The sequence below is a fragment of the Somniosus microcephalus genome, chromosome 9 (genome assembly GCF_052327205.1).
Source record: "Somniosus microcephalus isolate GS21.2 chromosome 9, FLI_Smic_1.0, whole genome shotgun sequence".
NCBI lineage: Eukaryota > Metazoa > Chordata > Chondrichthyes > Squaliformes > Somniosidae > Somniosus > Somniosus microcephalus.
Genome location: NC_140995.1, coordinates 118,705,750 through 118,732,249, shown reverse-complemented (window position 1 = coordinate 118,732,249; position 26,500 = coordinate 118,705,750). Strand labels below are relative to the sequence as shown.

General features: G+C 41.0%; 2 protein-coding genes across 2 annotated transcripts in view; one reads left to right on the top strand and one right to left on the bottom strand.

The window, feature by feature from the left end:
* Nucleotides 1-18,877, top strand: part of LOC147112631 (intersectin-2-like) — a 237,843-nt gene extending 218,966 nt beyond the window's left edge. Inside the window, exons 33-38 of the mRNA XM_085998202.1 lie at nt 2-217; nt 3,666-3,787; nt 9,712-9,794; nt 10,201-10,284; nt 11,983-12,156; nt 14,047-18,877. Of these exons, the coding sequence (XP_085854328.1) occupies nt 2-217; nt 3,666-3,787; nt 9,712-9,794; nt 10,201-10,284; nt 11,983-12,156; nt 14,047-14,204 (837 nt within the window). The 3' untranslated portion in view covers nt 14,205-18,877. The remainder of the gene's footprint in view (nt 1; nt 218-3,665; nt 3,788-9,711; nt 9,795-10,200; nt 10,285-11,982; nt 12,157-14,046) is intronic.
* fam228a (family with sequence similarity 228 member A) overlaps nt 12,468-26,500 on the bottom strand; it is a 68,992-nt gene continuing 54,959 nt past the window's right edge. Inside the window, exons 8-9 of the mRNA XM_085997085.1 lie at nt 21,397-21,640; nt 12,468-12,555 (exon numbers count right to left, since the gene is read on the bottom strand). Coding sequence (XP_085853211.1) covers nt 21,607-21,640 — 34 coding nt within the window. The 3' untranslated portion in view covers nt 12,468-12,555; nt 21,397-21,606. The remainder of the gene's footprint in view (nt 12,556-21,396; nt 21,641-26,500) is intronic.

Genomic DNA, 26,500 nt, shown 5'->3' with positions numbered 1-26,500 from the left:
GCACATTGTTTTCAACTCCATAACAAACTGCTTGGGACCGCGGAAGCTGCTGCACAGTGGAAAACTTTACAAAACAAAGAGCAACAAAGAGTTGTATGGCTTCCTTTTCAACGATTTCCTGCTGCTCACCTATATAGCGAAACAAACGTTTATTTCATCAGGCTCTGAAAAACTGTTCAGCTCTAAATGTAACTCCCAGTTTAAAATGTACAAAACGGTAGGTCCGGTAGAAACACATGTAGATATCACCACAGGTGAACTTCAAAATGCATGATTCAGGTGTTGCTTGCAGATCTAGAAGTTGCAATGTTTTTGTTGATGGCGGGCAGCGATATAAACAAAGCTTTGAGTGTTTCCCCCCCCCCCCCCCCCCCCTCTTCCCTTTTCTCCCAAAGACACTCATTCATGCTGGACTCCATTTCCAAGTGATCCGGCCACTCTTTAACAACAACAACTTGTATTTATATAGATGCCTTTAACATAGTAAAACATCCCAAGGTGCTTCACAGGGGCGTTATCAAACTAAATTTGACACTGAGCCACTTGGAGATATTAGGGCACATGATCAAAAGTTTGGTTAAATATGCAGGGTTTAAGGAGCATCTTAAAGGAGGAGAGATAGCGAGGCGGAGAGGTTTAGGTAGGGAATTCCAGAGCTTAGGGCCTAGGCAGTTGAAGGCACGGCCACCAAAGTTGGAGCAATTTTTGTGGAGTTTTCAATAAACATATTGGACATAGAAGTAGGGGTGGTGCGTGTGAGAAAACTGTTGAAGGGATCAAAGTGAGTAACTGTAAAAACTACTTGGAAGAAAATGTAAACTTTGTAAGAAATATGGGTCAGAAAAATCAAATGCGTTGCAATGAATTTCAGGTTGAAGAGAGAGCAGAGGAAAGGCCCATTATTACACTGTGCGAAGACATGCTGCTATTTCTCTTTGGACGCGCGACTGCTGTCAACAACATAAAGTAGTTGCGCATGCGCGGTTCCAATGGTTTCTTGGTTGTTCTCGCCGGACTTCGTAGCTAGCAGTCACTGATATATTAATGTGGTTTGTTAGTGAAATAAATCATCTTTGTAATTATTAGAAGTAAAGATACTCGTGGTTTCCAGTAATTTCTAACAAGTTTCTGTTCACCGATGTGATTTGATGGTGGGGTCCGGCTCATCTCCGGGTTCCTCACATGTAGCTGGTGCGCTGGAGAAACGAAATCTCCTGGAGTTTGTCAACAATTAGCATTCACCGAGCTTTAAATTTAAGTAATAATGGACATGGCTGATGATGGTTTAATGTTAAATATTACCAACAATAGGGAGGGGGTGGGGAAAAGAGATCGAGGCTGCTGAACTGAGCCGAGAGAGAAAGTTAACAGTTATGCATAAAAATGAATCCAAAAGTCTTCTATAGGCATATAAATCGTAAACGGTTAGAAAGAGGAGGGGTGGGGCCAATTAGGGACCAAAATGGAAACCTATGCATGGAGGCAGAGGGCATGGCTGAGGTACTAAATGAGTACTTTCCATCTGTCTTTCCCAAGGAAGAAGATGCTGCCAAAGTCATAGTGAAAGAGGAGGTAGTGGAGATACTGTATGGGATAAAAATTGATGAGGAGGTATGAGAAAGACTGGCTGTACATAAGGTAGATAAGTCACCAGGACCGGATGGGATGCATCCTAGGATGCTGAGGGAAGTAAAGGTGGAAATTGAGGAGGTAATGACCATAATCTTCCAATCCTCTTTGGATATGGGGCTGGTGCCAGAGGACAAGAGAATTGCAAATGTTCCACGCTTGTTCAAAAAAGGGTACAAGGATAAACCCAGCAACTACAGGCCAGTCAGTTTAACCTTGGTAGTGGGGAAGCTTTTAGAAATGATAATCCGGGACAAAATTAACAGTCACATGGACAAGTGTGGATTAATTAAGGAAAGCCAGCACGGATTTGTTAAAGGCAAATAGTGTTTAACTAACTTGATCGAGTTTTTTGATGAGGTAACAGGGAGGGTTGATGAGGGCAATGTGGTTGATGTGTACATGGATTTCCAAAAGGCGTTCGACAAAGTGCCACATAATAGGCTTGCCAGCAAAGTTGAAGCCCATGGAATAAAAGGGACAGTGGCAGCATGGCTATGAAATTGGCCAAGTGACAGGAAACAGAGAGTAGTGGTGAACGGTTGTTTGTCAGACTGGAGGAAGGTATACAATGGTGTTCCCCAGGGGTCAGTACTAGGATCACTGCTTTTCTTGATATATATTAATGACTTAGACTTAGGTGTACAGGGCACAATTTCAAAATTTGCAGATGACACAAAACTTGGAAGTATAGTGAACAGTGAGTAGGATAGTGATAGACTTCAAGAAGACATAGACAGGCTGGTGGAATGGGCGGACATGTGGCAGATGAAATTTAACGCAGAAAAGTGCGAAGTGATACATTTTTGTCAGAAGAACGAGGAGAGGCAATATAAACTAAGGGGTACAATTTAAAGGGGGTGCATGAACAGAGAGACCTGGGGGTATATGTGCACAAATCATTGAAGGTGGCAGGGCAGGTTGAGAAAGCGGTTAAAAAAGCATGCAGGATCCTGGGCTTCATAAATAGAGGCATAGAAGTTATGATGAACCTTTTTCAAACACTAGTTCGGCCTCAACTGGAGTATTGTGTCCAATTCTGGGCACCGCACTTTAGGAAGGATGTGAAGGGTGCAGAAAAGATTTACAAGAATGGTTCCAGGGATGAGGGACTTCAGTTACATGGATATACTGGAGAAGCTGGTGTTGTTCTCTGTAGAGCAGAGAAGGTTGAGAGGAGATTTGATAGAGGTGTTTAAAATCATGATGGGTCTAGACAGAGTAGATAGAGAGAAACTATTCCCATTGGCAGAAGGGTCGAGAACCAGAGGACACAGATTTAAGGTGATTGGCAGAAGAACCAAAGGCAACATGAGGGAAAACTTTTTTACGCAGCGAGTGGTTAGGATCTGGAATTCACTGCCTGAAAGGGTGGTGGAGGCAGATTCAATTGTGGCTTTCAAAAGGGAATTGGATAAGTACCTGAAGGAAAGAAAATTGCAGGGCTACGGAGAAAGGGCGGGGGAGTGGGACTAGCTGAAGTGCTCTTGCAAAGAGCGGCACGGGCTCGACGGGCCGAATGCCCTCCTTCTGTGCTGCAACCATTCTATGATTCTATGCGCTGCCGAACTGAGCCGAAAAGAAAATTAAATTAAAATTTTAATTCGTGTTTCTATCGGCTTATTTGAATTGGTGTTACTTATGTTGAATTGATGTTTCTATCGGAGTTTTGAAAGTTGACATTTATGCGCAGAATGCTTCTGCACAGCTTCTGGTTCGTTGGCAGCAGTCACTCTGTTTCTCTTTACTGTTTTCATTCAGGTCAGTCGTTCTGAGGGATCTTACACACCGTGGATCCCTGGAATAACAACCCACTCCTTCAGTGGTGGGGAATTGGGGAGGCCTGCAGAGCAGCTTTTGCTGGGATCCTAAAATTTCTTGAGCTTGCACTGATTATAAATGTGCGGTGGAAACAATGAATTCAGTTTACCTCAGAAAGGGTTATAGGGTTTTACGGTCAAGGTTGGTAACTCCATGAGATTTGCACTGAATGAGAATAATAACCCACATTCTCCATTTCTGTCTGGTTTCTTCAGCCTATTTTCTTGAATGAAGTTCTTGTGAAACTGCCGACTGATCCATCAAGTGATGATCCAGTCTTTCATATTTCGCACATTGATAGGGTGTACACACTCAGAGTGGAATCTCTAAATGAGAGGTGAGTAGCATCAGTCTGTCAACAATGTGTGTTGTATAATTGTTGCCAAGTTGTTATTCATGGGTCTAAGTAATTGCAGCACTGCAAAACAGAACTTACCTATTGCACAACTTACCATAACTGATGTAACCCCCATTCCTAACAGAATACTCACTTTTTTGAAACTTCACTTGCTAGAACAGCTCACAGGTGTAGTATGCTTGTGTACTAGCAGTAACTCTGTGCAATGAAAGAATATGAGTCTGCATTGTGGTTTCCAATACAATGAGTACTTACCTTAGCTGGACCATCAGGGAAGAGTAGATCACCAAGAGAAAGAGAAATGATAGCTCAATCAAACAGGCTTTTGGGCAAAGTTCTTTACTTACTCCTAATTTAAATACTTTTGTTCAATTGAAAGATAAGCCACAAACCTTAATTCAATAACTCCCAGTTAATGTGGTGTAAGTTAACCATTTACTATTCCATGAGGATAGACCCAGTTTTAATTCTGTTAACAACGACAAAAAACCTCTCCCAGTAAGTATCAAAATCCAATTTCATGGTAGACTTTTTAAAATTTGTTTTTAATTATGTATAAATGTATTCCTAAATACCAGTAAAAATGCCACCCTATAATCATTCACTGGAAGATATGCTATCTCCTCCCTTACAGCTTGTCCTGTATCTTCCCCAGACAACTCGGTGGGATGTCAGAATGCCCCGCACAGGGAAAAGTGGAGCCATTGTTCTGGTTTCCTAGACCTGTAAAGTGAAAAAGATACCATTCCTGTTACAGCCTGTAAATACAGGTCTGTTTTCAATCTTGTTAAGTGACATAATTGCAGTACTCAGTTACCTTCATGCTGCAGTCAATCACATGCTCACTGTTGAGATTACCCTGTGATTATTGTGATTACCCTGCCACATGTACCCAAGTCACACAGATTTTATTAAATATTATTAGAGAAAAGGACAGGACCATAAAGCATTTCAAAACTCATAGTAAACTCAACAAACTCCAGAATTGTTTTTGGATCTTAAACATAACACATATTTTACTGACTGTAAAAGCTTTTATAGATATGTGAAGAGAAAAAGATTGGTGAAGTCAAGCGTAGGTCCCTTACAGTCAGAATCAGGGGAATTTATAATGGGAAACAAGGAAATGGCAGACCAACTAAATACATACTTTGGTTCTGTCTTCACAAAGGAGGACACAAATAACCTCCCAGAGATGCCGGGGAACATAGGGTCTAATGAGAGGGAGGAACTGAAAGAAATCAGTATCTGTAGGGAAATGGTGTTAGGAAAATTGATGGGACTGAAGGCCGATAAATCCCCAGGGCCTGATGGTCTACATCCCAGGGTACTTAAGGAAGTGGCCCTAGAGATAGTAGATGCATTGCTGGTCATCTTCCAGAACTCGATAGACTCTGGAACAGTACCCATGGATTGGAGGGTAGCTAATGTTACCCCACTATTCAAAAAAGGTGGTAGAGAAAAAGCAGGGAATTATAGACCGGTAAGCCTGACATCGGTAGTGGGGAAAATGCTAGAGTCCATTATAAAAGATGTAATAGCAGAGCACTTGGAAAGCAGTGACAGGATCGGACAAAGTCAACATGGATTTACAAAAGGTAAATCTTGCTTGACTAATCTACTGGAATTTTTTGAGGATGTAACTGGTAAAATAGATAAGGGAGAACCAGTGGATGTGGTGTATTTGGACTTTCAGAAGGCTTTCGATAAGGTCCCGCATAAGAGATTAGCGTGCAAAATTAAGGCACATGGGATTGGGGGCAAGGTATTGACTTGGATGGAGAACTGGTTGGCGGACAGAAAGCAAAGAGTTGGAATAAACAGGTCGTTTTCCGAGTGGCAGGCAGTGACTAGTGGGGTACCGCAAGGATCGGTCCTAGGACCCCAGCTGTTCACAATATATATTAATGATCTGGACGAGGGAATTGGATGTAATATCTCCAAATTTGCAGACGACACAAAGCTGGGTGGGAGGGTAAGCTGTGAGGAGGATGTCGTGAAACTCCAGTACGATTTGGACAGGTTGGGTGATTGGGCAGAAACATGGCAAATGCACTATAATGTGGATAAATGTGAGGTTATCCACTTTGGTGGCAAAAACAGGAAGGCAGATTATTATTTGAATGGCAATAGATTGGGAGAAGGGGAAGTGCAAAGAGACCTGGGTGTTCTTGTGCACCAGTCGCTGAAGGTAAGCATGCAGGTGCAGCAGGCGGTTAAGAAGGCAAATGGTATGTTGGCCTTCGTAGCAAGAGGGTTCGAGTACAGGAACAAGGATGTCTTGCTACAGTTGTACAGGGCCTTGGTGAGACCGCACCTTGAGTATTGTGTGCAGTTTTGGTCACCTTACCTGAGGAAGGACATTCTTGCCATGGAAGGAGTGCAGCGAAGATTCACCAGGCTGATACCTGGGATGGCAGGAATGACGTATGAGGAGAGATTGTGTCGATTGGGCTTATACTCACTGGAGTTTAGAAGATTGAGAGGGGATCTCATCGAAACCTATAAAATGCTGTCAGGTCTGGACAGACTAGATGCAGGAAGGATGTTTCTGATGGCCGGGGAGTCCAGAACCAGGGGGGTCATAGTCTAAGGATAAGGGGTAAGCCATTTAGGACTGAAATGAGGAATTTCTTCACCCAGAGTGGTGAACCTGTGGAATTCTCTGCCACAGAGGGCGGTGGAGGCCAGTTCATTAAATATATTCAAGAAAGAGTTGGATATATTTCTTGAGGTTACAAGGGATCAAGGGATATGGGGAGAAGGCAGGGACAGGGTACTGAATTTGGATGATCAGCTATGATCTCATTGAATGGCGGAGCAGGTTCGAAGGGCCGAATGGCCTACTCCTGCTCCTATCTTCTATGTTTCTATGTTAAACCACCTAATTACTACCTCCTTTCAGAAGTTGACTTGAAAAGAGTCCCTATTAAAATTCTCCATTCATCTATCACTTTGTATGTGGTAGTTTCAGATCAATTGAGGTTTGAGGCATGATTTTTTTAAAAACTTTTCCAGGGTGCATATATACAATGTACAATTTTTTTTAGTTGTTCATGGAATGTGGGCGTCGCTTGCAAAGCCAGCATTTATTGCCCATCCCTAATTGCCCTCGAGAAGGTGGTGGTGAGCCGCCTTCTTGAACTGCTGCAGTCCATGTGGTGAAGATACTCCCACAGTGCTGTTAGGGAGGGAGTTCCAGGATTTTGACCCAGCAACTATGAAGGAACAGTGATATATTTCTAAGTCAGGATGGTGTGTGACTTGCAGGGGAACTTGGAGGTGGTGGTGTTCCCATGCACCTGTTGCCCTTGTCCTTCTAGGTGGTAGAGGTCGCGGGTTTGGGAGTTGCTGCAGTGCATCTTATAGATTGTACACACTGCAGCCACAGTATGCCAGTGGTGGAGGGAGTGGTGGATAGGGTGCCAAGCAATAGACTCTTGTTGGAGATGGTCATTTCCTGGCACTTGTGTGGCACGAATGTTACTTGCCACTTATCAGCACAAGCCTGAATGTTGTTCAGGCCTGGCTGGAAATGGGTACGGACTACTTCATTAGCTTGAGGTATTTATGTTGGAAGGTCATGTTTTGGATGTTTACAAAATATGATTGGAAAATAGTTTTAAAATCCATGTGAAGTAAAGTTGCAATGGTTATCACTGACGCCAGAACAGTGAAAGCAGTCTGTGTTAGTGAGGTGACTGGTCTTGAGGTAGAGCCAGCAGATAAGCACTGAGTTAGAATATCATGAAGATATATTAATAGGTGATGGTGAATGACAAAGCTGGAGGCAACACTGGCAGTGAAACCAAATCAGAGAAAGAGTGAAGAGGAAAAATAGGGAAATAATAAAAAAAGGAGGGGTGTGAAAAGAGAGAAATACAGAAATGGAATATGATAGCAAAACAGAGGAGAAAAACAGCAAATAACAGCATAAATAAAGAAGATGCAGGTAGAAAGATTGAAACAGAAAAAGCTTGCATTAAATAATTTATTTTCCATTATAAAAGTGACAGTAAATGGAAGCTGCAGAGATGGGCTGATTTTAATTTAATGGATGCATTAGATGGATGAATTTTTCAACTGCCCCTCAGACATTGCACCAAATAAATAAATGAATAATTAATTACATTTTGTTAATGCAGTGGGATGAGGAGATGGAGTATAGCACTGAGAGAGAAGGTTCATTTGGTCTCATTTCTGATATTTACCCTATTTTGGCCCTTTGTGATTACTGTTCCACCTGAGCTGCATGACTTGTTGCTATGGACGTGACTTCATGTTGTAATTCAAAGCAGGTCAAAGTATCTGGAAATAACTGGTATTGCTCGAGTGGAAGGTAAACACTGACGCAGACTGGTTGGGCCGAATGGCCTGTTTTAGAGTGTCTGGTTTGCAGCAGGGACTAAGATTGAAATTGGAAGGGAGTGAGCAACAATTAGGTTAAAGTAGAGTTGCCAATTAAATATCACAGTGCTGAAGAAATGAAGCAGAACTTCCAAGGCTACTGGGATGATCAGAAAATGGACATAGACCGAGCATTATCACTAGAGGAATGAAGGGAATTTAGCTCTTTAAAAAAAAATGCACATTAGGTTATTAGAACATGGACTTTACCACAAGTGGCTGTTGAAGCAGAGACTTTATAACATAATTTAATATGGAATTGGAAAGGTATTTTAAAAGGAAGAAAGATGTGGGGAAAGGGCAGAGCAAGGGGTTTAGAGTAGATAACTGTCGTTGAAACTGACATAGGAACAATGGGATGAATGGCTGCCTTCTGTGCTGTAATTTCTATGATTCCTATGAAAATGATTACATGTTACTATTCTGACCAGTAAAGCTCCCGATTGGTTGTGTCTGGCACGCCATGGTGACTAGGAGACTGCTACCTGATCCTTTCATTGCTGTTGCATGATCCAACCTGTTTTTCGGGTTGCTATTCATTCGCATTTTGCCTTTGTATTTGAACATATATGGCTTGTTGCCTTGGACTCCGCTGTATAGTGAACCATGCTGGCTGACTGGTTTAATTCCTTAGAATTCTCTGTGTGCTGATAGTCAGACTGAGGGAAAAAAAATAGTACTTCTGGATGTCCTCTCTGCTTTGCTCTTTTATTATTCTCCATATGCAGTTGAACAGCTAAATAATCAATAGTTGAAAATGCATTACACAGTCACTTTAAGACTTTTTAGCCTGACTGACCGTGTCCCTTTTCTGTCCCATATATTACCAAATCTGTCAGTAAGTCCTTGAATTCTAATTGTGAAAAAGGTTTGTGTTGTAGAATATTTGAGCCTACTGATTCCATTACAGTATATATAACAAAAAGCAATTTACAACATTAAAAGGTTCTTTTTAAATATGCAGATTATAAAATGTGGTGTTAATTCAACTGCGGTTACTCAGTTGCATGTGCTAGACAAACACATGGGATGTGTTTTTAGTTAAAATGACTAAGAGGCTAAAGTTGTTTATGTTTACTATCAGCTGGAAGATCCTGGTAGCTCTGGTCTCATCCATTCCCGCAGTACTGTGATAGTTACCTCCTCTGATTCCACTGCACCTCCTACTTTGGTTCTCCAAATGTCCTGGGCAATATTCATCCCTCAACCAACATCACCAAAATAGATCAACTGGCCAGTCATCCCATAGCTGTGTGCAAACCAGTTGCCACATTTGCCTATATAACTACAATGACTGAAATTTAAAAATAATTCAACAGTGTGAAATACTTTGTCATGTTGCCAAGAAATGTGATGAGTACTTCTTTTTAGGACTTAATGTCATTTTTGTATCCCTGACTTTGTCTTATATATTTGTCTTTTTTTTGATACATGAACAAGTTTGTCCAGTTTTTTTTTAAGTCTTGGTGAGTTGTCTCTCCTTCACTCCTCGACAGGACTGCCTGGGTTCAGAAGATTAAAGCCGCATCGGAACACTTTATAGAAACTGAGAAAGGGAAACGTGAAAAAGCTTATCAAGGTATATATCTAAAAATATTATTTTTACTCCATTTAGCCCACTTCTCCTTTTAAATCTTTCTGTCTTTCCCCAATCCTCAACCAAGGACACGGAGATAACCTGCTTCCAGTACCACCCAGCATAGTTGCTGCATGAGAATCATTAAAGTGTTTTGCTCTTCAATTTTCCCACCTTCCCAGTGGGGCGGCATCTGGCCTCAACTTGCACCTCTGCCTGCTGGATGGCTGAAGTAAACTTTCCATGTGGTGAATCATGGGACAACCCCTTACCTTTCTCATCTGTGACATAGAATTAAACAGTGGTGCAGCAGACCGATTTACCTCTTTGTACAACTGCACCAGCTTTGAGTTCTAGTCTTAACACTTTGAAAACTGCCTTTCTACACCCCTTGCTTTTTGTCTTGTAGCACGCTCACAGAAGACAAGTGGAATAGGGCGACTTTTGGTGAGCATTATTGAGGCAACAGAACTGAAACCCTGCAGGGCAAATGGTAAACAACTACAAACATTATAATTGTTTTGGCTCACTCAGACAGCATTTAAAAACTGTGTTACAGCAACCAAACAAGTAATATAATAGTCAGAATTTATGAAGTAATGTGTTTATTAGAATTTTTATTTGTATTATTTTATTTGAATCTGTTTGCTAGCAATTAATTTCTGCTATAAAATACTAATACAGTGAACATAATTGTGGAAAAAATACCACATTGACACTAATTGTAATTTCAATTATTTTAGTTTTTTTTATGGATTATCATTTATTGAAAAATAATCAATCCCTGTTTCCTAGAATTTTCTCTTGCTATAAATTTTTGCCTAACTTGAGCGCATGGATACAATTTCTAAATACATTAGTGATTACTCCAGTGAGCAAGGAATATGCATATTAACTTAAAACATAGGGGCCTAAATTCCTTAGCACCCAAAACCAGGCCTGATTCCAGCGGCGCACGAGAACAGAGAGGCCCGAGGACCAAAGTAAATTTGTCCTTGGGCTTCATCAAAATAAATCGAGCATTCTGCGGCGCCTTACAAATTTTAGGCCTTACCCGAGACCAAGGGATAGTTCCTGAAGGGTGGGAGCGTGGGTGGTTTGGTCGCAGCCCATAGTTGTTTGTGAAGCTTGTCCAACTCCACAAAATACTAAAGATGTTCCACGTTTTTGGTCCTGTTTTAAACCGCTGCCAGCAGTCACTTGAAGGACCACTGGTTAGGCTGCTCAAGACATAAAAATGCTAGCCGGAGCTTATGCATCGCAAACTTCGACTAGTGTGAACTAATTTAACATTATTTTCATTCTTTTCTACTGGAAACCTGCACCTTGGTTTACATGAGGAAATGCAGCTGTGGCACAGGGTGAAGAGTTGTAAAAATGTATGAATAATTCAGAGAATACTGCTTAGTAAGACAATGACAATGAATTAGTGATCGCATTTATATGTATTAAATCACTGTGAGAAAAAAACAAAGTACTACTATTGACCAGAAACACAACTTTATGCAATAAGCAACGGGTCTACATGCAATTAATTTCAACATTTGAGTAAGGACAAGAAGAATCCCAATAACTGTTTTTAAAGACAATGGTCCTAGATGAGTTTTAAGGTAGAGATATGTATGGGCAGATTGGAGTAACTTGCATTTGTTTTGACGGTGCCTTTTCAAGACTTCTGCACCGTGGAACTGTCAAGCATCAGCTGAGCAATTGTGTGTACAGGAGGAGGGTCTGAGAGGTACCACAGTTGAATTCTGATAACCCCTCTTACTAAATCTGTTGTGTTTATGTTTGGGCCACAAAATGAATGAATGAAATTCTAGAGTTGGACCAGAGATGCACCATGAAAATTCAGCCAAGTATTTCTAACATATTTTCTAAAGTTTTTATAAATCATTAATCATCTCAAGTGGAGTAGGTTATTCAAGAGCTAGCAGATTAAATGTTTGTCCCAACCATTATTTCTCAATAGAATGTGCAGGGCAGGGTTGTACAAGAGTACACGCAGCAGAAATTTAGTAACTTTTCCTGTAAGTAAAGGTACCTCCTGATTAGTCAGAAGTGATGAATTAATAATATAGTCAGAAGTGATGAATTAATAATATAGTGAATATTTTGTCAAAGTTCTTTACATTGGAAATGCAGGTTTAAATGTCACTTAAAGCTCTTGTCTGGTCCATGTCATTACTAGGAAAGAGCAATCCTTACTGTGAAGTCACCATGGGATCCCAATGTTACACAACCAGAACATTGTCAGACACTTTGAACCCAAAGTGGAACTTTAACTGCCAGTTCTTTATCAAGGACCTTTACCAGGATGTATTGTGTATCACAGTCTTTGAAAGAGATCAGTTTTCACCTGATGGTAAGTGTTTTTGAAATAACCATTTTTTTAAATCAGAGAGAAGTAGGCTAAAGAGAATACATGAAATCATGATATTTTGATGGTTTCTAACAAGTCCCACTCAATACAACTTACTTCCAAGTGAGGAGACAGCCTTCAATTAAAAAAAACTTGGTTGAAATATTACCCAAAGAAAGTTTTTTTTTTAAGTCAGGCTCCAAAAGTACATCTTATTCCTGTCAATTGAAGGAAATGTAGTCCAGTGAGAATTGGAGAGAGAAGTAATGTGTTAGTCAAATAGGAAAGTAGCTGTGGTTACAGTATTTTATTTCTTTAGACCTTGTTTCCTTCATCCAGCCCCTTTCCCTCTTGCCATTGCAATCAGTCAGTTCTTCCACAATGATCATTGTACGACTCCACCTAGTGGGCACATGAGAAATGAAACAAATCACAGACTTGCATCAGGCAGTTTAGGGCTTCAATTGCTGAACATTGTGAAGAAGCCTTCAAAAGCACATTTAAATATTCATTTGAAGATGTAATGGGGAAAAGATATGATTGCTTACAGATTTTGAATGCAGGTTTACACACTTATTTTAAGCTGGTATACCCCCACCTTTTTAAGATGAACAAAACCACAATATTTTGTAGCCTTCCCGACACTATTAATTCTTGTATTTTCCCATCCCAAATAAATTCGTATTTCCACCAGTACAAGCTAGCAACCTGGCTCTGGGCTTCTGTCAATGTTATTTTTCAACCAGCCACTGTGGGTCTTACTAACCTATTACAAAATTTAAGTATATGAACAAAGTGTAGTCTTTAAAGATTTCAGAAAATTAGCATGCTTATTAAAAAATTATATGCATTTCCATACAATGGGAATAACTTTCAACTTCTTAAAATTGGCAGTAGTGGATCAGCCGCCTGTTATGCACCCCGCCCGATTTTTCTTTCCATTGACTTTGGCAAAGTTGTAAGTTAACCTTGACATATCATCATTGGGGTTATTTAACTTGAGTTCTTTGAATGACCAAAGCATTTGAGTCTAGTTTATTACATTTCTAGTAAACATTGGTATGATTTTAATGAGATATTAAAATATATAGTGCTCAATTTAGCTAGGTATTTTTGGGTCATAGCCTATTACATGTGATATTGTGCTGCCCTGTCCTATGAAATTGCTTGTTTTATCTTCTACCACATCTACTGACTCTTGTTGATATGCATTCAATACATGGACAATACATCAGGAAGGAATCTTAATAAATCATGAACAAAATTGAGAGAGCACGCCAACTGCTCACTAGGTAAATGGGCTCCCCATCCTGGAATTCAGCCACACATACCAGAATGGCCCTAGGTTTTATTCCAGTTCGTTGCTGAGCCAGGTTGGTGAGAGATGTGTTACTGTTGGTCTCAGTGCCTCTGGGCTATGGTAGGAGAAATCAGTCGGGATTACTGTTCTTCATCTATATCCAGTGACATCTGCTGCAAGGTGCCATGTGTAATTTTGGGGAAGGACAAGATCGGACTCTGGTATGCTGCCCCACCTAGTCCACCAACTTGAATGAAGAACCAGAGGCCTACTGGCACCAGCAAAATCGGGCCGGGTGCATAACAGGCGGCTGATCCACTACCGCCAATTTTAAGAAATTGAAAGTTATTCCCATTGTATGGAAATGCATATAATTTTTTAATAAGCACGCTAATTTTCTGAAATCTTTAAAGACTACACTTTGTTCATGTACTTAAATTTTGTAATAGGTTAGTAAGACCCACAGTGGCTGGTTCAAAAATAACATTGACAGAAGCCCAGAGCCACCTTAAGGAAAGGAGGGAATATGGGGCAGGGAAAACAATAAAATTAAATGATTTCTCAGCAATAACATTTTAATATATTTTGGTCAGATTTCCTAGGTCGGACAGAGGTCCCAGTAGCAACAATCAAAAAGGAGCAAGAAGGCAAGGGACCATCTACAAAGCGCCTTCTTTTGCATGAAGTGCCGACTGGGGAGGTATGGGTTCGTCTTGACCTTCAGCTGTATGAACAGAAGACATTACTTTGAAATTCAGGCTTCAAAATTGTGTGAATTTTGAATGTTCAGTGACTAAAATTGTGGCAATTATCTATGGATGACAAAAAATAGAAATTAATTTTTCTAGGATTATGGAGAAAGTCTAACAAATGAAACCTCACAACCAATGTACACTGTGATGTTCAGCAATGGTTGTAGCCAAATAGGTGCCAGTTTTATTGTTGTGGTAAAATCTCAAGTATTTTGTCTTTTTTTTGCCACTTCCTGTCCGTTTTCCTCAAATAGCGTAAACCTCCACCAGCGATCAGTAAGGAACATTAAATACAGATTTCAGCAGTGTGGGCAATGAGGGAACTAGATTATTTTCCCCCCTTGAGGATAGTCTTACTGGCTGAGAACTACTCAAGGCAAACTGCACAGTGACTTCACTACTGACTTGTCATTAAAAATAATGAAATGAGGGACTGATAATCTATGCAGAAGTCAAGGAACAGTTGAGCCTTTGCAACTTTGAATTGTCTAGACATTTCTCTCTCATTGCAAAAGCTGTACTTCTAGAAGCATTTTTTGATGTAACTGAACAGAATTTGGATCTAAAACTCAACAATTTATTTGGATATACTTTCAAGTGAAGAGCTGAAGTGAAAAATCGGCATCATACAGTAAATGGAAGCTAAGGGTGGCGTACACTGATTCAGAATATCTCAGGATATAGTTGCGAGCTGTTTATGAGGAGCTTAAAATTGAATGGGGTGTCCCGGACTACTGAACAGAGTTTAAAAAAAAAAAAAAAAAGAGGTTTGTAGAACTTTTTGTTGCACTGAATAAAAACAAATATATTGTTTTTTGTACATTATAAAAGCAGTGCATTTAGAAATCTTTACCTTGGCAGCAGTTCTTGCCTACAGTTAACAGTATATAATGTAAGTTTCCTCCTTGCCTTAGTTCAGGTGGCTTGTACAAGTAAACGGAGATCGTTTTTGAAAAATTATTTCTCTTTTATCTAGTTATTCATATGTCAAACTATTTCTCCATCTCTAGATTATAGAAGCACACATGAATTATACCAATGGTTTTGTCACTCTCAGTAAATTTTATATACATCGGTGAAAATAGTTTCACACTCTGGTATTACCTTGCAATTTCAGATTTTATAAAGTAAAATATTTTATCAGATCAGACCAAATTTGATGACTAGTTTTTCAGGTGCCAGCTCCTTTATTAGATTTGTTTATATTGCATATTTAAGTTCTTGGTTATATTTTTTAAGATGTGTATTTTGTACTTGTTATCCATGATTTAACTGGTGTAGCATTACCAGAAAACCAGTTCAGACTGAGTGCTAGAGAATGGTTAAAGAGAAATAGTGAGAGGCAGAAATGAGTTCCATTTTTTTTCTGTCATATTTACTTGAGAAACCACAGATCAGTTTAGTCAGGTCTTCAGCAAAATTGTTGTAACATGTGCTAAAGATAAAATGACAACGATTGCTGGAAATGTGAAATAAAAACAAAAAATAAAATGCCTCGCAGGTTGGTCAGAATATGAAAGGGAAAGACAGATTAATGGTTCAGGTAGATTTGAAAGGTTACATCCAAAATATTGATCCAGCTAATTGCAATCAGTTGCTGATTGACCAGTTCTGCATTTCTACCATTTTTTTGTTTTATTTAATGTACCGACAGGATTCCTTTGCTTACAGTGTGAAGGCATACACCAAGATGTAATCTGCAAGTGAATTATTTACCAGTATCTGTCTCATTTTATTGGCATTGTTCTTAACCAATGTTTTCTGAGAATCCATAATCAGTTAAATTATCAGTTTTCTACTTAACTTGAAATACATGTATTGGTTTAAATGTTATTCTGCTGTCTATGTTCCTGCAGAGGTGCAGTGGGATTTCAAACAGTTCACATCTACTTCGTTTCAAGTGTTATGAACAAAACTTGTTTTGAACTTATTGCCACACCCTTGGATTTCCTGCTTGAATGTGAAAATGTTATTTTTTAAAAATGACTATTTAACTTAGGAATGGTGCAGGTATTGTCCTTTGATGTATTTATAGCACAACATAGGCTAGCATCACTGCATTGTGCATGTGCTGTTAGACTATACCAGAAGAATATAATTTAAAGTCTTATTTTCTAGCATTCATTACTGAAGACACCATTTGAAACTTCCTGAGCCTTGGAAGCTGCTCAATTGATTGTTGCAGCTATGATTAGTGGACTATAACATAGTCAATAATATAACCCTTACAATACAGAACTGTTGCAAGTAGTAATATGTGGGAGCTCTTAGTGTTGTGGAGTCCTTCCTGTTTTACAATGGGGGGCACGTTCATCCCACAACACCAGACAAACAAAGTTTTCACGTGCACTTTTATGACTTCCATATCTGGCCGTGAATCTTCACTGATGGGTTTGGAAGGTCAGTAGAAGGCAGCAAATGAAAACCACAATACTGACTGGAAAGAACAACTGAAAGCTTATTCTGGTCAGAAAAAATGGTGATGAGCACTATTGGTGGTAAGTTATAGTTGGTGTTGTTGCTGCCTTGAGGGGAGCCTAGGAAGATGGGGTAGGTTCTCTGCTTTTATGGAGGTAAAATAAAAGTACCACCTCAGTTACATTACGACACTGAAGTAAACATCAGAGCTGCTATCAACAACAGCACCATAATGCAAAGGTGGCTTAAGTGAAATATTTTTCTTCCATTTAGTTGTGTGATCTACGATAAAATACGTTCCTAATAACGGATATGTTACCTCTGCAAGCCCGAGTGATATCTCAATATTATTGCCTTTAACTCAAGTTCATATTGAATACATTAACTTAAAAGCGATTGAAGATACTAGATGGGGAAGGTAATGATCGGAGCTATGCACATAGTTTCATGGGAGAAAGGTAAAACTACATACAATGCACCACCTGAATAGATTTCCAGTAAGCCCATATTCAATGCATTAGGTAAATCAGATATGCACCTGAAATTTCCATAGGGAACACTCCCACATCCGCTGTAACTGATACAAGATTGGCAGGAAACCTTGGGGTAAACAACCATTTACACTGTTCTTCTGGAGTTTCTAATGAAGTTACAGCAGGAGCTTGGGAGAACCCCCATGGAAAATTTTACCCCATATTGATTATTGAGGCTCACCGTACAAGTGTCCTTCCTGCATCCTCCTTCCCATTCCTAAAAGTATGGTTGTACACTTCAAAGGGTCCCAGCAGCACCGATAGCTTGTACAACTGACCAGTCATTGTGTGTGAGCCCTACTGAGCTATTCAGTTGGGGGAAGGGATTTTGGTGGAGGAAATGTTGGAAGCAGAACATTACCTGAGTCAGTTGCTTGCATACTTTCCATTAGGACTCGAGTGGACAGTAACCAGGAGTAAAAACTTGCAGATTTCACCCAATGTCCCCTCGGCCCAACCAGGGACGCTGAGCCACTATTACTTAGCCAACCCTGCACAGACCAGGTATTGTTCGTGGATCCTGCTTAGTCAGTGTAGCTCAAAACCACACCAAGTGGTGGATTTATCTGCGGAGCCATTGGGGGGGCCTTTTGTGTTTTTTTTTTTACTCTCACTCCCTTTACCTCACTGTTGACCATCAGAGATGGTGGGTGGCCACTAACTGCCATTATTATCACTCTATTGCTTACAAAGAATGACTAGGGTCCCACTACTGACATGTTCCTTTTTTTTACTCTTCTATCTGGTGGCCAAGCAGATAGCGAGTGAAGTTTGCAATGAAAGTGACCGAGTTCTAGGACTCAAACAAGGCTCTTCTGAATTTCTCGTTACAGGCTTCCTTATTACTGCTATGCTTAGATTTGTGGAGAAATCCTCTAGGCACCTCTGCAATATTTGACTGCTGCAATGTTTGAAAATTACTCTAGCTGCTGTAGTGATTGAACAGCATCCAGTAAAATGGCAAGAAATGCCCAATGTGAGGATTCTAATCATTAAAAAAAAGATATTTAACTTCAAAAAGATGCTAAACTGTAGTACTATATAAATGCAATGATTTATTGTTGACTTTTTTCCAAACTGTCTTGAAAGCAATCATTGTACAGTTGACCAAGCTGCTAGGAAATTGGCATTGAATGCCAGAACATGCCACAATATGGTGTCTTTAATGGTCATTTAAAATGTTTGCATCTCTGGCCTTTAAATTTGAATGTATAAAAACCCAAAATAGCTGCAAGCTATGCAGCATTAGTTTTCTTGAGTGCAAAAATGTACATTATAAATGAGGGAACAGGGAATGTCTATTTTGCCAAATATTTTTCCTACCTATGGGAGCAATAGCTAGAAGGGTTATGAAAACACACTGTGGGGTATTAAACCTCTTTGATAATTCAGTCAAACCACTGTCAAACTGTTACTAGTATTGAAAAGAAACATTTTGAAGGGGGAATGCAACTGGACGTTATATAGTTTAATATTTAAAGTCTTGGCATGTAAATTCTGTTTATTCTTTCCATTAAATCATGTAAAACTTTTTTTTTTTTAATCTGCTGTGATTTTATGCCACTGCCCTTCCTATGCAGTCTGCTGTAGAGAATCTCTTTGCACTATTGTGGTATGTATCAGTTGCTTAATATTTTGTAAACTGAATTTCCTTGTATAGTATGCAGTTTGATAACAATTCTCTATAATGTGTTGTCAATAAAATTGACACTTTTAAATTACTGGATGGTATTTTTGTCCGCGTTTTGCTTTATAGAAATAATGGTAACAAAACAAGTTCACCCTCTGATCAGAAGATTGTTGGTGCTATTTTAGATTATATGTTAAAGATTCCAGTGACATTATATGTGTGGCTCAGTGTCAAATTTTGTTTTATAACGCTCCTGTGAAGCACCTAGAGATGTTTTACTACATTAAAGGTGCTATATAAATTCTTCTTCTTAAGCAGTCCTTCGGAACTGAGGATGACTTGCTTCCACATTAAAAATGAGTCCGCAGGTAACTGATTAGTCCAATGCGGGACCTACAGTCTCTGTCACAGGTGGGGCAGACGGTGGTTGAAGGGGCGGGGTGCTTGGGTTGACGTGTGCTCCTTGCGCTTGGCTTCCGCTTGCTCCTTGCGCTTGGCTTCCGCTTGCTCCCGGCGAAGAGACTCGAGGTGTTCGGCGCCTTCCCGGATGCTTCTCCTCCACTTTGTGCGGTCTTGGGCTAGGGATTCCCAGGTGTCGGTGGGGATGTTACACTTTTTCAAGGAGGCTTTGAGGGTGTCCTTGAAGCGTTTCCTCTGCCCACCTGGGGCTCTCTTGCCGTGCCGGAGCTCCGAGTAGAGCGCTTTTTTTTAGAAGTCTCGTATCGGGCATGCAGACAATGTGACCCGTCCATCGGAGCTGATTGAGCGTGGTCAGAGCTTCGATGCTGGGGATGTTGGCCTGAGCAAGAACACGGACATTGGTGCGCCTATCCTGCCAATGGATTTGCAGGATCTTGCGGAGGCAGCGTTGGTGGTACCTCTCCAGTGCTTTGAGGTGCCTGCTGTACATGGTCCATGTCTCTGAGGCATACAGCAGGGCGGGTATCACTGCTGCCCTGTAGACCATGCGCCACACAGTGCTGCCCCCCCCCCCCGATTATCAAAATCCACGACAAGGCCTTGGACAACGTGGACCACTTTCCATACCTCGGGAGCCTACTGTCAACAAGGGCAGACGTCGACGACGAAGTACAACACCGCCTTCAGTGTGCCAGTGCAGCCTTCGGTCGCCTGAAGAAGAGTGTTTGAAGACCAGGACCTCAAACCCGGCACTAAGCTCATGGTCTACAGGGCTATATAAATACAAGGATGGCTGCCACCTTTGATTTTATGCATATTTGGCCCATCAAAATTCCTTCATGCCATGCAGATAATTTTAACCTAACCTGCCCAATTTTGCTTTCCATTGAAGTTAAATATGGCATTTTTGCATACAACTTTATATTTCAGATAATGAAACAAGACATTTTTAAACATTAAAAGGAAGGAGATGTTCCTGATAGCAGTATAAAAGTAATAATAAATAGCAACCTCAAATCCTACCCTGGATTCTGGGAGGTGTTCAACTGAATCCCAAAATCCTGGATCACAAACATCTAGGATTGCAAATGCCTCACCAGATAAAACAAAATTAACCTCTACTCATACTTCGTGTGCTGCACAAAAGCATTAGAATTTTTTGACATAGAAGTTTTAATGGATTAGTTCAGCTGTTTTATGATTGGCTCTTACCTTTTTGTTCGACGTAATTAAGTCAAATTATGAAGAACAGGTACTTTGAGTTTTCAGAAGATATTTTCTTCGGTTCAGCATCATTGGCTGCCTCAAACAGACCTCCCACTCCTTATGATTGGTGTGTACCACAAATTTGCTCAAAATCTAGGCAAATGATAGCAAAACCCAACAATTGCAACAGAGAATGCTTACTCTACACTGGCTACTGAAATATATCAAATGCCACCATGTGATTCTCCTAGCTTTGAAAAGCAGACTGAATATACACACACCATCAAACCGAGTGTCAGACTCTGAATCAACAGGTTGTTTTATCGACCTCTCGATATACTTTCTCTAAACATAGGGGTGAATTTTCGCGTTGGCATCTTTTTCTGCGAGGAAAGTCAGGGGGTGGGGGTGTGCCATTTTTACCCATCTTCTGTGTTTAAACGGTCTCCCGCTCAAGCTTCCTCACACTTCTGCAGCTCTCCTGCAATCCACGTGCCGAGTCGCCACAGGTCTCATTTTAAATGTATCAAAGTGATAACTAGCAGAAAAGTATTTGGTCAAATTGTTCTCTCTTCCCCAGATGTACTTGCGCTAAACAGCAAGCATTGGTAAATAAAAATAGGAATAGCTGGAAAAACCACATCGAAACAGTTTCAGGTCTTGATCCTTCTTCAGGAGGCCACTGATGCTGTCTGACCGAAGTATTTCTAGCTTTTTCTGTTTGTATTTTTAGATCCCCAGCATCTCAGGTATTTTGTTTCTCATTTTAGCAAACATTGGTGCATTTAATAAGCAGCATGAAGTACTATTGTGTGATAAGTAATGAAGAATGGAAGTGTCTTTGATTTTGTGTAGTAAACTACTTCTCACTTCAGATTCTGGCAATTAAGTATCTGCTCTTTGCTCAACTAGTAGCTTTTACATGCAGTCATTAAACAATAATATAGTCATTACATTCCATATCAAGTAATATCATTTTATTACCAATTAGTTTTGGAGATGGTTGTTGCACAAGGAGACTTCGGACAGCTTTCAAGAACTGGCATATCTTAGGACACAAATTATTGTACAATAAATTAATCAGGAATGTCTGCTTCTCCATGCCACGGTAGGTAATTAGAATGCCCATTCAATCTGAATCTCGGAAAAGCTTCTTACAAATCTGCATCTGCTCAGTAAAAATGCATGATGAACTCATTTGTGTCTAGTTTTCTGAGTCATTCTTTTCCTTTGTGTAGATAAAATAAAAGTAATGTTAAAAAAAATCCATTGTACATAACTTCAGTTCTAAACTGATTTAGTTAAACATTCATACAAAAGCAAAGAACTGCAGATGCTGGAAATCAAAAAGACAGAAAATGCTGGAAATACTCAGCAGGTTAGGCAGCATCTGTGCAGACAAACAGTTAACGTTTCAGGTTGATGACCTTTCATCAGTCCATTCAGTTAAACATTCAGTTGTTTACAAAATTAAATAAAGTAATCCTCTGCAGCTTTGAAGTTCACAACACCAACGACTTGCATTTATATAGAAACATAGAAGATAGGAGCAGGAGTAGGCCATTCGGCCCCTCGAGCCTGCTTTGCCATTCAATGCGATCATGGCTGATCATCCAAATTCAGTACCCGGTCCCTGCTTTCTCCCCATACCCCTTGATCGCTTTAGCCTTAAGAAATATATCCAACTCCTTCTTGAATATATTTAATGAATTGGCCTCTACTGCCTTCTGTGGCAGAGAATTCCACAGGTTCACCACTCTCTAGGTGAAGAAATTCCTCCTCATTTCTGTCCTAAATGGCCTACCCCTTATCCTTAGACTCTGACTCCTGGTTCTGGATTCCCCGACCATCGGGAATATAGTGCCTTTAATGAAGTAAAACCTCCCAAAGCGCTTCACAAGAGTGTAATCAGACAAAAGAATTGACACTGAGCTAAAGGAGACGACATTGGGACAGGTGACCAAAAAGTTGGTCAAAGGCAGATTTTAAGGATCTTAGAATCATAGAATGACACAGGAAGGAGGTCATTCGACCCATCGTGCCTGTGCTGGCTCTTTGGTAGAGCTATCCAATTCATCTCTTTCCCCATAGCCTTGTAATATTTTTTTTCCTTTCAAGTATTTATCCAATTCTCTTTTGAAAGTTACTATTGAATCTGCTTCCACCCTTACAGGCAGAGCATTCCAGATCATCATAACTGTAAAAAAATGTTTCTTCTGCAACCCTGTCCAAGGCCTTGACATCCTTCCTAAAGTATGGTGCCCAGAATTGAACACAATACTCCAGTTGAGGCTGAACCAGTGGTTTATATAGGGTCTCAAAGTTTTCCCCACCACCGACGTTAGGCATACAATTGGAACCTGATGTGTTTTCGGATGACGTCACCGTGGAGCTGCATGTAGATGAGAAATAGGAGTGGGCCAAGGATAGAGCCTTGGGGGATTCCAGAGGAAACAGTGCGGGAGTGTGAAGAGAAGCCATTGCAGGAGATTCTCTGGCTATGACTGGATCGATAAGAATGGAACCAGGCAAGGGCAATCCCACTCAGCTGGACAACAGATGAGGATGGTGTGGTCAACCATGTTAAGGCTCGAGAAGGATAGGGAGGGATAGTACACCACAGGAACAGTCACATAGGATGTCATTTGTGACTTTGATTAGGGCCGTTTCAGTGCTTTGGCAGGGTGGAAACCTGATTGGAGAGGTTCAAACATGGAGTTGCGGGAAAATGGACACGGACTTGGGAGACGACAACACGTAATGTAAATATTTCATGAAGTGATGGATTACTGCATTCACAGTATCTTGATGCATCTAAAATAAAAACTCAATCCCAGCCCACACAAAATGTTCTCTTTCCTCTCAAAGCTGCTGACTCTTGCTGGGGTGCACTTCCATAGGCACCAGTCACCTTCTAAAATGTTGACCAATTGGCCAGTCCTCATATGTAAACCTAAACAATGAGTTGTCAACAAGCTCCTTTAATGGGAAGGACATTACAGACAAGCTCAACACTATCTGCACTTATATACTTTCCAGCAGGGATCACTAGATAGTGATCCAGTGCAAGAAACGTCATTACATAGGATGTCCAGCCAGTCCTTGCCAGTGTTTATGCTCCACGCGAGCCTTCTCCCGTCTTTCCTCATCTAACTATCAGCATAACCCTCTGTTCTCTAATTCCCTCATATGCTTATTTAGCCTCCCCTTAAATGCATCTATACTATTCGCTTCAACCAGTCCCTGTGGTAGCGAGTTCCACATTCTCACCACTCTCTGCATGAAGAAGTTTCTTTTGAATTCCCTATTTGATTTCTTGGTGACTATCTTATATTGAGGGCCTCTAGGTTTGCTTTTCCCCATAAGTGGAAACTCTATCAAAACCTTTCATAATTTTAAAAACCTCTATTTGGTCATCCCTCAGCCTTTTCTTTTCAAGAGAGAAGAGACCCAGCCTGTTCATCCTTTTCTGGTATCATCCATGTCAACCTTTTTTACACTCCAGTGCCGCTATATCCTTTTAATAATCTGGTGACCAGAATTGTACGCAGTAATCCCAAGTGTGGTCTAGCCAAGGTTCGATACAAGTTCAGCATAACTTCTCTACTTTTCAATTCAATCCCTCTCGAAATAAACACTAGTGCTTGGTTTGCTTTTTTTGAATGGCCTTATTAGCCTGTGTCACTACTTTTAGTGATTTGCGTATTTGTACTCGGAGATCTTCTACCCCATTTAGATTCGTACTTTCCAAGTAATATGTGACCTCCCTATTTTTCTTACCTAAATGTAATACCTTGTGGCAAAGCCACCAAGGGACTTCTGTATAACCGCCTTTAACAGAGTGCTACAACACCTAGGTTTGTTTACTGTATGTAAATAGCCAGTTCTGGGTAGGTCCCAGAACCGGCGTGATGACGTCATCACGTTGGTCACGTGACGTCCCGAACGGCGGGAAACGTCATGACGTCAGACTGGGAGGTTCCCAGTTCAGACCTGGTGAAGTCAGCATTAAGAAAAGACCTGTTGATTGTTTCTCCTGCATGCCATTGTTTGTTCTCTAGTTTACATTAAACTTCGTTTTATTATCGGACTGACTCGACCTCAGTACTTCAGTTAGGGATCTATCGATTCCTACATTGGTGACCCCGAAGCTTTGCGGACGATATTCGCGGAGGACGCGCAGAACAAAACTATGGATGTTAACGCAGCGACCTTGAAGCTCCCTCAATTTTGGGAACAACAGGCGGCCTCCTGGTTCGTCCAAGCGGAGGCTCAGTTCCAGCTTCGGAACATCGTGCTGGATCAGACCCGTTATCTTTACGTGGTCTCCGCACTGGACAGCTCGACGGCTTCGAGGATCATCAGTCTGCTGGAGACCCCGCCCGTAGATAACAAGTATGATACGCTTAAGGCGCGACTAATGCAGGTTTTCGGCCTCACGAAAGCGGAGCGCGCGCGACGTTTACTCACACTGCCCAGGTTAGGCGATGCCAAGCCGTCTGAGCTGATGAGCCAGATGCTCACGCTCCTCGGTTCTGAGCCGCAGTGTTTTCTGTTTCGGCAACTGTTCCTGAGCCAGCTCCCCGAGCAGGTGCAAACAGCCCTCGCCAGGTCGGAGGCTACGGACGGTGTAGCGCTCGCGGCCGAAGCCGACACTGTTTATGCAGTGATGCAGCAGTACTGCGCCACCTCGAAGCGTCGCGCCCCGAAGAACCCCGTCTTGGCGCCTCCACCATCCGGTCTCTGTTACTATCATGCCAGATTCTGCCGTCCTCCCTGTAGTTTCGTGCCTAATGCAACGAGAAAGCAACAGCACCGACTGCGTGAGCAGAAGGACGACCCCGAGGTCGGTTTCGCAACTACGATGACGGTTGGAGATTCCGGGAATATCGGAGTCGTTCGAACAGGCTCGTCCGACCTCCTCTGCGATTGACTTTTGAGGTTAAAGACACTTCTGGGGGGGCGCATGTGGCAAAGCCACCAAGGGACTCCTGTATAACTGCCTTTAACAGAGTGCTACAGCACCTAGGTTTGTTTACTGTATGTAAATAGCCAGTTCTGGGTAGGTCCCAGAACCGGCGCGATGACGTCATCACGTTGGTCACGTGACGTCCCGAACGGCGGGAAACGTCATGATGTCAGACTGGGAGGTTCCCAGTTCAGACCTGGTGAAGTCAGCATAAAGAAAAGACCTGTTGATTGTTTCTCCTGCATGCCATTGTTTGTTCTCTAGTTTACATTAAACTTCGTTTTATTATCGGACTGACTCGACCTCAGTACTTCAGTTAGGGATCTGTCGATTCCTACAACTTCACATTTATGTGTTGAAATTCATTTGCCATTTATAAGCCCATTCTGCAAGTTTATTAATGTCGTCTTGTAATTTGTTGCAGTCTTCCTCAGTATTGACGACCCCCCCGCCCCCCACAATTTGGTGTCATCCGCAAATTTAAAATTGTGCTTTTGATTCCAAAGTCTAAATTGTGAACAACAGCGGTTCCAGCACTGATCCTTGTGGAACACCACTTCCCACCTTCTGCCACTCTGAATAGCTATCCTTTATCCCTACTCTGCTTTCTGTCTTGTTATTCATTCTTCTACTTGTCCCCTGACTCCACAATCAATGACCTTGTTCATTAGTCTATTATGTGGTACCTTATCAAAGGCCTTTTGAAAATCTAGATAAATTACATCTACTGCATTACCCTTGTCCACTCTCTGTTACCTCTTCCGATAATTCCCTTTTGAAAGTCCATGCTGACTATTCATTTATTATATTTTTGGTTTCTAGATATTCTTCTATTTTCTCCTTTAGATCCCATTATTTTTCCTACCACCAATGTTAAGCTGACTGGTCTATAGTTCCCTGGACATGTTCTATCTCCCTTAAATATAGGTATTACATTAGCTATCCGCCAGTCCTCTGGCACTACACCTTGTTCTATTATTAAATATGTGTAGTAATACCTCTGCTATCTCTTCCCTAGATTCTCTTAAAGTGCACGGATGTAAAACCAGGGGTTTTATACTGAGTTTTGATTCGTTTATTTAATATTTCTCCTTTATTTTAAATGCAGTTATCTCATTT